This window comes from Rattus rattus, chromosome 7 (assembly GCF_011064425.1).
Source record: "Rattus rattus isolate New Zealand chromosome 7, Rrattus_CSIRO_v1, whole genome shotgun sequence".
NCBI classification, from domain to species: domain Eukaryota; kingdom Metazoa; phylum Chordata; class Mammalia; order Rodentia; family Muridae; genus Rattus; species Rattus rattus.
In genome coordinates, this window is record NC_046160.1 from 60,580,339 (window position 1) to 60,594,207 (window position 13,869).

General features: G+C 35.0%; 1 protein-coding gene across 5 annotated transcripts in view; it reads right to left on the reverse strand.

Moving 5' to 3' along the window:
* Positions 1–13,869, reverse strand: part of Nova1 (NOVA alternative splicing regulator 1) — a 125,595-nt gene that overhangs the window by 5,982 nt on the left and 105,744 nt on the right. For 3 of the 5 annotated variants that reach the window (XM_032907699.1, XM_032907701.1, XM_032907703.1), the window contains exon 4: positions 10,682–10,753. The exons of the other annotated variants lie outside the window; for them this stretch is intronic. In XM_032907699.1, the coding sequence (XP_032763590.1) occupies positions 10,682–10,753 (72 nt within the window). The remainder of the gene's footprint in view (positions 1–10,681; positions 10,754–13,869) is intronic. 5 annotated transcript variants of the gene reach the window in all.

The following is a 13,869-nucleotide window of genomic DNA, read 5'->3' on the forward strand; positions in this document are numbered from 1 at the left end:
ATTGATAATTAGTTTAAACATAATTTATTAAGATGGAAATACCACAACTTTAAAGTGACTTTTATCATACTTTAATAAAATTACCTTGTACAATGAGTTTATAAAGGAATATGCAATTTTCAAGTAAAAAAGTAATATTCAAGTCAAAATTATAAACAAAAGTTCCTTGAATCTCTGCATTTTGCAATACAGTCTGTAGAAATCAGCATAAAAAGAGGGATCATAACTGTACAACTGGTCATGTCTTCAGAGAGCTAAAACTCATAATGCCGCTACTGGTCCTTCATCTGCTGCAGCTCCAAGAAACAGTGCAGAATGATGAAAGAAAAGTTAACATAGACAGCTGTAGAAAATACTCACTTACACCTTTCAAAACATTAATTTCATGTTCCTTTTTACCTAGTAGCTTGGGGGTTATTCACAAATATCTTATCCGTTTTATGGCTATATTTAGAGGTAAAGATCAATAAAATAATTATTAGCATTTTATTTTTAATTAGACAAATAGTCATTTACGTTTATAGAAACTGACCACCAAATGATTAATAGTGATATAGGGTGTTTCTTAAGTTAAGGGGATGTGAGACTTCATCACCTATACATTCTGATGACGTGACTCTCTATTCTAGAAGTACTAGTAGTACTGCTTGTTACCCTATCATCGCACACTGATGACGAATTACTGTAGTCACTGAGTGTTTAGGACAGCGCAATGTGGTCATTTTGTTAATTTATTTTGTGTCCAGCCACAAGAATCATCACATCCTGTCTTACTTCTAGAGACTAACCTTGAGCTTGCGTTCGTTGACATCCACATATCTGTCTATACCCCTCCCTGGGCTCATCAACCCTGCAACTGCAGTCACTGACAGGGCACTGAAGTAGCATCTTCATTCTCTCTGTGGTACAGACTAGGTGGCCAAATCACCTCTAACATCTGAGGGGAAGATTAGTTTCTGAACTTGAGATTTATCTTTTTAGTTTGTTTTTGTAATTCACTAGGTAATTTGAAGCAAGTATCACCAATGCTACCTTAGAACCCAAATCTGCAAAGGGATGTTTTAAAGGAGTTGGTGAGGTCTGGCCATTCCTCTTGAAGGAAGCAGGCAATGAACATAAATCTGTGTTCCAGAGTGGCACATGTGAGTGCACTTATACATCTTAGACACATTCTTTATTTTGTTTGAACACAAAATATTTTTTCTGATTCTAATTTTGTTTAGTCCTATGATTAAAATAGCTTAATTTTTGAAAATTACAAAATCCAAATTTAAAACTACTTCTTAGGAATGGCAAATATATTCAAAGTTGCTGCCTAAGTTAATTTTATTTTATAGAGGCTATTGGAAGAATGTTTTAACAGTTATTAATTTTAGTAGACTTTTTCCCAGAAAATTGCTTTTAAGATTTATAATTATATTCTAACCCTAATTCTACCTTAGGTGATTATAAAGATGAAATAGAATTTATTCTAGAATTATTAGACTCAATAGCATTTTGCTTTGCTTCTGAAACATTCATTTATTTTTGCAAATGATGTGTATTTTAAGTTTTATCACATATATGAAAATCCTGGAAAAAATCTATTCAAATCCTTCAGTTACTCTTCCCAATAAGATTCTGCACTGAACTAGCCAGGATGCCCTGTAGACTACACACTTCTCTAGGCTATGCCTCAATTCTAGTTTTCCTGTCTGAGTCTCATCATCTGTGTAGGAGACATAAAAGTCCCCACATAGTACACATTCCAACTGTGAATCCCTCAGTGTATCCGGCACTTATTGTATTTCTCTTTGCTTTGATCTTCGGTGTCTTCCAGCTGACTGAAAGGTTTTTTTCTCTCCTTACAACTGATGTTTTCCTCAATTTGTGTGCTCTCACACCCTGAAATCTTGTATATCCTACCAGTCATTTAGCTTCAGCTACCTATTAAAAAAAAAATCAAACCTCATACCTCCAAAAGGTTTTAATTGAAAAAGGATCTATTTATTTCATGCATGTATTTTCCTTGCATGTATATAATTGTATGAGACATATGTGGCGACCGCTGAGGCCAAAAAAGAGCATCATATCTCTTTTAAGACTTCTTGGGGGAGGGTGCTAGGAACTGAACCCAAAGTAAGGACTCTTAACTGCATATCTCTAATTTCTAACTGGTTTCTTAAATCTAGAGTAATGTTTATTATCAAATCCTAAAATTTCAAGTTACATTTTGCACACATTGAAATATTCAAAAGCTAAGAGCAGTGATGTTTCTATCTTATCAGAAAGTTTCTGAAAATACCACTACCAGGTTTTCGGTGACTTAGAAATCTAAAACTAGCAAATAAACAAATAAGTATATTCTATCTGCCTGACTCTACATGGTCATTTACTATTAATGTATACTTTCTGCCATATTTTCTAGTTTCATAGTATGTGTAAGTAGTTAGCCCAATTTAGCCATGAAAATGTAGTCAGATTACTCTGAGACATCTAGAACTGAGTGTTATTTGATTAAGTGTGAGGGAGGCTAGTTAAGATGGCGCAGTATGTGTGGGCCTCTGCAGACTCACTCAAGGAGTAACTGTAACATGAATGGGCCTCCTTTTTGCTTCAGGCTTTGCATTTTAACCTCATACTTTAACTGATACCCATGAGTATCTGTAGGGTGTTTGTAGAGGTGCTGACTCATTTTTATTTTACACATCACTTTTTATTCAGTGTATAAGCTAAGATAGTGATGGGAAGACTGAACCCTGTTTTATCTGGCTCTGGAAGAGACAGAAAATGAACAATAGTCTCCATTAAATTTCTAAAGGGAAAAGGGTTTAATAGACTTACTTGACTTAATGTGATTTTGCTTTGCGTCTAAAACAGTTTTCATTTTTGTGAATGATGTCTATTTTAAGGTTGCATTGCATCAGTGCTTGGGAGGTGCAGCTGGACTGGGAAATAGGAAGCCATCCATGGTTTCCAGCCCAGAAGCACTCAAACCATCCCTGTTACTCTGAGATGACAAGCACTCTAGACAGTTACACGAAGGAAAGCTGTTAGAGTCAACTGCAGGGAACCAGAGAACGTGTAAAATGATACAGTATGGCAGAGAAATCTATTTTAAAAGTCAGAATAATTTAGAGTAGTCTTGCTGCTTTATAAAAGTAAGATTTTATTAAAGTTTTGTTATAGAAGAAGGGCTATTTATAATTGTTCACAGGTTAAATAAAAAGGCTACTTATGATAATATTAAAGCCTTCCCATATCCACTTTGGTACATACGTACTAAATCATACGTTGAAGGATTCTTAGTTCTAGTTACCAGGAAAGTGTAACTGGAAATTAAAAAAATCAATATGCAATCTAGGGCTCTCATGTTTTTATTTCTCACCAAATTCACTATTTAACTTAAGGAGTGAAAGGTGAACATACCTATGCACAAAGTCAGGGTCTGTGTTCAGTGTGCAGATGATGGGAAGAAAGAATGGGACATGTGGCTAGGAAGGAACATGTTCTGGACATTTTCAGCTTGAAATATCTATTAGACACCAAAGTGAAAATGTCAAGCAAATGAATGGTTATGGCTCTGGAGAGTAGAGAAAGCTTGAGAGTTAAGGAGAAACTTTATGTCATGGAAATACAGTGTTATCTAGATAGGGTGAATGCAAAGAGTGCTTAAATAATGACCAATACAATATTAAGGGAGGAGAAAGCTCTGACTTTTAAAATCATCAAAGGCATCAAATCAGTAAATTAGTGACTATGAGGCCACATTGTGAACATGCGTGTGTGTGCATAGACTTCTACACCTACACTAGCAGTAGATGTTCTGGTATTGAAGGAGGCATGGAGAGAAAGCATCTACTTAATTATGAACATGCATGTGAATGCATAGACTTCTACACTGACACTAACAGTAGATGTTCTGGTATTGAAGGAAGCATGGAGAGAAAGCATCTACTTAATTATGAACATGCATGTGAATGCATAGACTTCTACACCGACACTAACAGTAGATGTTCTGGTATTGAAGGAAGCATGGACAGAAAGCATCTACTTAATGGAGTCCCATAGTTTTTGGCAATAACAGCAGAAAACAATCTTAAAAACCATGATTATAATTTGCATATAAAGATCTCCAGGACAAGAAATCTAACCCTATCTCTCTATGGGTTTAGTCTACTATGAGTAAGCCTACTAATGTAGCCTCAGACCGGAAAATACCTTTTGCATAATATGCCTTTGTACTTTCAATCATATAAATTAGCAAACCCTCTCAATCCTAAAGTACTGCCAACATTGAAACTTTTGTAGATATCAAACCGTTCAAATATATTTATGTCATCTTGCCCCCCAAATGTCATTACATTAAAAACTCCATAAGAAGCTTTGAAATGAATCTAGGCTCAAGAACTTATATAGATAAAAACACATATGTATTATATAATAATTTAATTTTCATAATTTTAAGCCTGAAACAACGCCTTACAGTAAATGAGCATCTCTCTGGGACAGAGCATCTCTCCAGGGACCCTTCCTGACACAAACTAGCACATTCCAAGATGTACAGTAACGTAGAGCATCTTGCAGCTTGGAGGCACATACAGTATCAAGTACCTCTCCCAAGAAACTTCTAATTTCTATTTAGCATATCATGGTAAATTGATACCTGCCTTTTCATCCTGTTGTCATTTTTAGCTAACTTTTAGGAGGAAAGACATAGGAATAAAATGCTAGTAATTTTCATATTTTTGCCATTACTCTGATGCATTCAAACACAGATCAAGGCCGACATTTTCTGACCATTAGAAAAAGTAAACTGCTTCTTAGTAATTTGATTCCTTTTAGCTCAGACAAAAGCTTTTGAACCAGTTCACCTGGGTCTTTTCTATCACATTCATATGTTCACACATAAATGCCTGCAACACCAGAAATCCTTCCAGAATTATACTATGAAAGATCAGGTTGTTTTCCTACTTTTGCTAGTGTAAACACTGTTGAATTACATACTCATACATCTATATATCTCCACATTAGAATAGTTCTTAGGTGAGATTCTTAAGTCTGTACCATAGTACTTCCGTCACTAACATTGTCCATGAGTGCTTATTTCTGTGTACTTAACAGCATTTGACTTCTAAGCACACATCTTGTTTCTGAATCTGATGTGTATCACATATACTTACAAAAATTCTGAGAAGAAGGTTAACCTTGTGAGAGACAGTGCAACTGAGCCTGATGCTAGTGAAGCTAAACATGCTTTTCCTGGACATTTCTATTTCTTCTCTGTCAACTACCTTTCCTGAACCTCACTCATATTCTATTGGGTTTTTAAAATTTTTCCATAGGAATTGAGAAACAGTTACGATATCATGGATGTTATCACAGTTGAATAGAAGGTAAGTGTAGTAAGACTATATATTCTTTAGGCTTAATCTCTTTATTCAACAAATCAATTTCTTCTCTTTTCTTTACATGATTAGAATCAAAGTTTCATTTGAAGGATTCTATAAAACCTATGATCCTGATATATTTAATGGCAGTCACTCAACATGTACCTTCTCAGGACCTACTATGTATGCCCCAGATTCTGTTTCATATACCAGAGAATAAAACAGAAAATTCCTATTGTCATACAATGTCATGTTCTAAAGAAGTGATTGGGCACAGAGTATACAACAGGTATTTTAGGAAGAAAGTGTGTAGTTCTCCCAAGACAGCAGAACAAAAGGCAGCAGAAAGAACGCAATTAGGCCTGCTGGGCCGAGAGGGAGGGCAGCCAGACAGGCCTGCTACACAAGGCAGCCAAGTGGTCTTCTGCAGTAGATGCATTTGGAATGAATAGTCTTGGAATGCTACAATGGTTTCAAGCAAACAGTTTTCTGAAATTAGAGTTTCACATGCAGAAAGAAAGACAAGAGCTGAGGAAGAATCTGTCCGTATCTGAAAGAAATAGCAAGTCTGTGATGCGAATGCCCAGCGTGAGTGCGGGGTAGTTTTGGGGTCAGAGACAGAGCCTCTCAAGTGCTGATGCGATGCTGGGTAGATTGCATTTTACCAGGTAAACTGGTTTAAAACAATTCAGATGCAGGCCAGAGAATATAAACATTTGACAGTTTGAAAGGAGGTTTAGGGTGGGTTTGGAATTGTTGAAATGAAGTAGCACTTCCATGTGTAAGTGGTAATTAAGCAGGCAGCTGCATGAGAGGCGAGGTCAAGGAACTTGGGACCTGAAGCTTAAATTTCATAAAATATTTTTGAAAATTATAAATTTAAATCATGAACATTAAAACATGATAAGAAGCTTGTGAGCCTATATAAAGATTCTGTTAGTTCATGGTTGTTTGAATGTGGTTTGAGAGACAGCTTTTATCTTCTCCATAGTTCACGTGCTATAATTTCACTCGAATGCAATGGCGTTGGAGGCCACGGTGTTCAGCAGTGCATACATTTTGTGAGCTCTGCCTTCACTAAAGGTTACTACTGCTATATGACGTATATTTGTGGGAATGCTTTCTGTCTCTTCTGCCATGAGAAGACAGCGTGTTGTCTCTTTCCCCTACCTTCTACCCTCTTCCATGTGAGGATGCTGCAAGAGAGCTCTCATTACATGCTGGGTCTGGACTTTCTAGCCTTTGGATCTGTGAGAAGTGTTCTTTATATGGTAGCATGTAAAGCATGAAAGCAGCACAAAATGCCTGAAGCGCATGCTGTACATAGCAGACATAAAAGGCAACATATATGATGTCCAGAAGTCATATCTGAAGAATAGGACATCCATCAGTGAGGTGGGACAGGAGGAGAATAAGACACTGGAAGCAGGACCAGTCAGGAAGGAACACAAAGCTGAGTCGTGGATTCCAAGAGCAGGAAGCACATCACAGAAGTGGATGTAACCAAATGGGATACACACTGCCGACAGGCCAGTAACATGTGGACTGAGAGCAAACACCTGGAACTACAGTGTGGGCATCACTCGGCATATGTGGTGAGTGGTGGAGAGAAGAGCCTCACTGGGGTAGACTTAGGAACAGAAAAGAACACAGGAAACAGAGCAGAGATAATACTTTTGTGGAATTTGATATGAAGGACAACACGAGGGAGTAGTTTGTAGAGGAAACAGGGAATAATGAGAAGGCTGTTCAGTGTTCTCAGATTGGAGACTGGTGTGGGAAGGGAGAAGAAAGGTAAGGAGCAGGGTGAATATGCCCACAATGCACTGTGTACATGAATGAGAGGGTCAAAATCTAAAAAATAAAAGATAGGAAAAGAACAAGTGCAGACAAATTATAATATTGTAATGTAGAACCAAAACTTGACAAAGAATAATTAGAGAAAAGCTTTGCTTCGGTAGTAGGAAAAGTATAGGCTTATTGTGCAACTGAAATAACTGACTTTGGTAGGAACAGAGAGAGTAAGGCCTGTGGAAATAAATGAAAAGGCAAAAGGCATGGACATGAAGTGTTGGTCTAGTAAGTACTGTCAACATCAGTTTACGGAAGTCCTCTTTGGATGGCTTCAATGATTTCGCTGGAGTATAAGTAAGGTTATAGGTTAAGAAAGGGGAAGTAGCAAGTCAATGGCAGAAATGGGGAAGATAAGACAGTTCTGAGCCTGCTCCTTTTACCTCTGCCCCTCCTGATAACTATATGCCAGCGACTGACTTATAAAACTATGATGAGATGACCGAATATATAATTATCTTCTCGGAACTGATTAACGTTACTGATCTTGTGGATGTTTCTGAAAGTTTAACCAATTCCCCTTGCCTTATAGTTTTGTCACTTGAAACCCTTATAAATAAAAAAGCTGCAAACATTCACTTTAAAATATTAAACACAAAAAAGGAAATAACGTGTAGCAGTGTCAGCTTTACACTTCATTCTTTTCCCAATAGAGAATCACCACTAAGCGCAAGCAATGGCATGCTCCCTAGACTGTAATTATAACCTAAGCTAAGGGCAGTGAACCTGACCGAAGACATACCCGGGGCTGCAGAAACAGACAGTACTAGTATTGGTATGTTATTAACTCAAACATTTAAAACAAGCTATTTACCAAGTAATTTACTTTTAAAGACTAATATCTTTCATACTTCCTTTAAAGGAGACACTCCGACATTGAAGCACTGTGAGAAGAGCTGGGGACTTTAATATGTCAGATGAAAGGCTCTAAGAGAGTCTAGCATCTGAATTTCACATGGGCTTACTCAGCAGGTAAAGAGCAAGGCAAGCTCCTCAGCACAAATAGTGTGCTCTAGGGTTCACTTTCTTGCTATTGATTTCTAAGGTTCACCACACAGTGGATGCTCTGTTTGCAAGGATGTTACTATTGCACTACACTGTGCTCAGACAGTGTGACCCAAGGAGACGTGTTAAGGAGGCTAAAGACTAACATCAATAAAAGCCAAGTGCTAGAAATGATGTTCACACTATGAAGTTGTAGAATGATGGCTCTGCAGAGCAAGCATATCCTCTGAATTACTGTTATGGTTTTCATTTCTAGACCTTCTGCGTATTTACAATTCTTCTCTGCATATCAGTAATACAAATGACTAATCGCAAACGAGAACTTGATCAAAGTCATTTAGCCAATGTTGATTAGAAAACAACACAAATGTTAATTTTTGACTGTTTTCTGTTTTGTTGCTTATAGAAATTTTCTTAGGGAAAGATTCATTTCCTGCTTTTACAGCAAGGTTATACAAGTTGTAACTTATGGCAGTAATTTTTAACCTGAAGTAGAATATGAACTAAGTTCAAATAAGTATATATCTATATGTATGTGTATGTATGTATGCTATATATATATATATATATATAGTATTTTACTTTCGTAAAGCTTAAGATTATTACATTAAGCTATATTTTCCTAAAGAGATTGTATTTACAGACAGTAATTAATCAGTAAATTAATTAGGACAATTCGTAAGAAAGGAGCAGGTGCTCTAACTTAAAGTGTGAATGAACAACAAAGACGATGTTGCTTTACTACTGCCTCTGATGGGAACCTACCATGAAGGAGTACAGGAGAGAGCTACAAATTACTAAGAATGAAATGTTATTGATAAGCTACAAGTCTTTCAATAAATTAAGGATTTGATCTTCTTCGTCTAACGCTTGCTTCATGTGATCCAGGAGCTATGCTTCTTTGTACATAAACAGAACAAAAAGAAGAAAGAAAACAGTATGAATAACAAAACGTATCAGTACAGTAGACAGAATATGAAATCACAGTGCCTATATTTCAAATCACTATGATAAAATACTTGCCGGAAGCAAGTGTGATATATATCTAGATATATCTAGAGGGGAACAGAGCATTAACAAGAAAGGAGATATACTTGGTCTTTTAAGGAATCACTTATAAAAATCCACATTAATATAAATAAACTAAAAGTGTAATTTCAGAGACAAAATTAGTAGATTGGCTTTCTACGTATCATCTTACTTTGAGAAAAATCATTGTCTTGTTTATGCTGTACTCATCTGTCCAGCTTTTGTTGAGAAATCAAACCCTAATGGAGCATAGGAGAGAAATTTAAAACAAAAGGCAGTCATTCCCTTGTGAGTTTCTATACCACAGAATTAAAGCATGGGGAACAGAAGCAAAAAGAGGGAGGCTGGAGAACATGGTCTTCAGAGAATAGTGCTAAACACATCATCCTGATGGGCCTTAATTCTTTCAGGGACAAAATGGGAGCATTTTCTTGTGGTTAAAGGAAGTGTCTTTACATAGAAAGAAAACCAAATTTCTACTATAGACCAGCATCTTAAGAGTGCTTAGATAAGCTTGTCATTTTATTTTCTCAGGTTGAAAATTATTAAAGTTACTCGATAGAGAAATAATCCTGATGACTTTAAATTAAATAATATGAGAAATGCCACATTCACTACATGTAGCAATACCTTTTTGGACAACTAATAAAAATATTTTAAAATATAAGATGTTAATATTTAAACCATTCCCTGAACCCTTATTTTGCTAAAAAAGAAAAGCAGAAATAATAAGAAAGTACTTCTTATTTAAATAAAACTCAACTCACACAGTGAAAATATGTTTAAACATTTTATACTTCTGTAACTCAACAAACTTGAAAAGTGGCCTGCAAGTATTTAGTTCTAAAACAACTGTGAAACTGAAGAAATAAGATCTAATTTTCATTGCAAAGTTTGATACTGTTGCAATGAATATGATTAAGAATTCTTAATTAAGAAAATGTATCCTGTTTATAATTATTAAAAGCTAAAATTACACCAGTTTTCAAGCTAAAAGTGCTTATTGTTGAACTGTTTACAAAGTAAGGCTAGTTTCAAAGAGTAAAATTATTGTCACCTTTAAAGACATATCTATACTTAATTTTAATACAATTTATAACCCATGTGATATGCTTAATTTCTTTATAAAAATTACTAGGAAGATACATTGAAAGGGATGAAAAGACCAACTCAATAATTAACCAGCAGGGCTTTGTAAAGTGATCATGGTTTTAAAAAGTCCAAAATTCTGATTAAGTCTACTACATCAATATTTTTGTTAATGAAGTTAAAATGCATGTAAAATTAAAAATGATATTTATTTGGAATCTGATCATGGTGCATATATGCGAATGAACGAATAAATCCTTAACCCACCATTATCTTTTTCTCCAGTTGGCAGGCAACCGCTGTGAAAGAATGGTGTAGATGAGAGGATGATACTGTACCTGATTGGCTCTGGAGGTGGTCATGGGGTCAGATGGAGAGGACTTGGTGGTAGTTGGGGAAGATGGCAATGTCTGGGAACAAAGCAGTTCAGGAGCAAATCAACGTTTATGAGCCTTAAGCTGATCATTAAACAAAACAAAACGAAATAAAATGTAATATAACGAGAACAAAATCCTATGGACAAAGTTTCCACCTAGTTGTTCAAATTTAATGGAATTTGAGGTCAACTGAGTAACTGATACATGTAGATATGCATGCATAAGCATGTAAAAATAAATTCATGACTTGAAATCATGGTGGTGACGGATAGGAACTCACATGAGTGCTAAAGGCATCCTGCCCTTATGCATGAAGAGCAGTCCCATTTCTTTCCCTCTAATTTGCTTTGGGGAAAAGAGATGTCAAAGAAAATTCAAGAAGTTAGATGAATAAAACTGGAAGAGCCACTTTCCTATCAATGAATACAGTCGGAGATTTGAAGAAGTGGTGAAATGAAGTTTACTTTGGCACAAAAGTATCCACCTACTTAATATGTTGAACATCACCAACAAGCTGATTCCACATGAATTTAGGGATCCATACATAAAAGCAATTTAATTTGCAGTTCTGAGTTCTTAATACACATTATCTTCTAAAATATAAATTTTAATATACTTAGAGTCATCTGAAAATGTAAACATTAACCTCATTAATAAACACATAACTGACTGCGTTCTAAAAATTATCACTATCATTTATGATAAATGTCACATTTATAATAAAGAGTATAATATATTGTGCATTATCCACCTATGTTCAAAATAATCACAAGATATTATAAACTGATTTTTCTGTTCATTTATAAGCTCGCAATATGCTACAGAGATGTGTCACAACAAACTATACATATTCACTGAGTCAGTCACCCAGTCTTTTTAGAAACCTTTAACTTCTAGCAAGGCAGTAAATTTAAGGAGTTCAGAGTTTTCTTCAAGTGTTGCATTGCACGTAACATATAACAGGGCTAGGCCAGACCCTTTAAGGGAATATTTTTTAATAGGCAAAAAGGATAGTTTTCTATAGTTTAGACTATCCCATATAAAGGATAATATGTGTTAATTTATTGTATGTCTATCAGTTACTGATATATGAGCAAAGACCTAACCTTGGAGGTTTGACAGTGCAAAGAAAAGTACATGAAAGTGTTTGTTTGTGACATTATATGTGTATTTCAGGTGTCAGAACGTTCCAATTTAGACAGAATAAGGCAGTTTAAATTAAAATTAATGATTAATTTGATCACTGACTTCCAGTAATGATACCATCACAACAGTTGCACCACTGGACTTCATTATGTCCTTCCCCTATTTTCTTTCCTAAAACCTACAACACCTGGAGAAGTCGTTGGTCTTACATGGAGTTGAGTCAAGGACTTTTTCAAGGCACACAATCGCACACATGCACACACACACAAAACCTGGAAAAGGTATTAAGTCAGGGGAAGACTTAATAGCTTCAACTCTTTTATTTTCTATTTTGGCACTTTGTAATTAATTGTCAGACTTCTAGAGAAACATTACTTTCCATCACTGAAAGTCACATTAACATGTATTTTTTCCATGCAGTGATATACTGAGCATGTTAACATCATACTATTGTATGCTGTATGAATTCAACATCAAAGGTTTCATTTTCTCAACCTAGCTTAATGACATGGTATTGTAGGAGGGATCCCATACACTTAAACATCTGTTCTGTACTGACCTCTGGCCAACACTCAAGTTCCTGAATAAATAGATATTAATTCTAGACGTCCTTTCTCCCATTATAAGTTCACTTCACACTGAATCCAGATCTGGAGTGTCCATTTTCTGTAGGATTGAACCTCTCTGAAGTACTGGACAATATCATCATGAGATATAAATCCTCATGAGGTGCCTAACTAGTACGAAGAAGTAGATGTAAAAGTAGCCATATGAGGCTCAGAATTTGTAATAACAGATTCAGACGATCTGTCAAAATTTTATTGCTATTCTTTATGATTTTCATATATTCTGAATATCTATTAATAATTGATACAACTTTGATATTCATCAAAATTGTCCTTAATAACTTGGCTGCTTTCCCTTTCCTCTATGAATGAAATAAATAATTTAAACCTTTGAATTATATTACTGTGCTTTAAATATCTTAAGGTTTTATCTTTAAGCATGATGATTAAATAGGAAGTTACATTTTAATACTTTACATAGGTGAGAATTAATCAAATGTGTGCTGTAAAGCATATGCTTACTGAAGCATTAGTGTATTTTCTAGGGTGAAATATTTGATGTAATGACAGGAAAACATGACAACTTTCCTAGCTACTATTCAAACACATCCTTTGAAGAACAAATGCATCATTTTTATAATTTGTAATAATAAATATATGTGAAGCAGTTTTCATTTCAGTTGCCTTTTTAAGTTTTAGAATGAAAATGGCCCTAATAAATAGACGAATAGGAATATAGTACAATAGTGCCTTTAGTTTGAAGGTTCATATTAATTAGGCCAATGGAATTGTGGGAAAAAATTTTAAGTCCACAGATAGGGATGTCAAATCCATGTAAAGTGTTTTGACATGAAATACAGGAATACAATAAGTTTTTCTTTATTATGTTATAAAGAAAATATTTATATCAATAATTATGTAATTAATATATAGTGATTATAAAATACTATCAATTAAAATATGTTGTGAGTATGTATTTAACTGACTATCCTAGCAACACCAATCCGTGTCTGAATTTGTAATGTATACCATTTGTAAAGCACATATTTTTATAATATATACTTTTTCAGTTTTCAGTAGCTTTGAGCCCCACGTCTCTTTTTCTCCTTTCAAAGGAAAAGCCTTTTTACCTATATTACTTCAATGGCTATTCAACAATTCTTTAGATACTACAGGCTGAATTGCTTGTTACAAAAACATGATTTAAAAACAAAACAAAACAGGGTTTCATCATATAGCGTTGACTGGCTTGGAACTTGGTAAGTGGACTAAGATGGCTTTGAACCTACAGAGATCAGTGTTCTTCTTCCTAAAACTGTTGACTCTCTGAAATATAAAGTCACTTTTAAAAAAATCAAGATTTTTTAACACTAAACATTTTATAAAATATTGATATAACTATTTTAGGGAATTAAGAACTAAAATGTTTTAACAAAA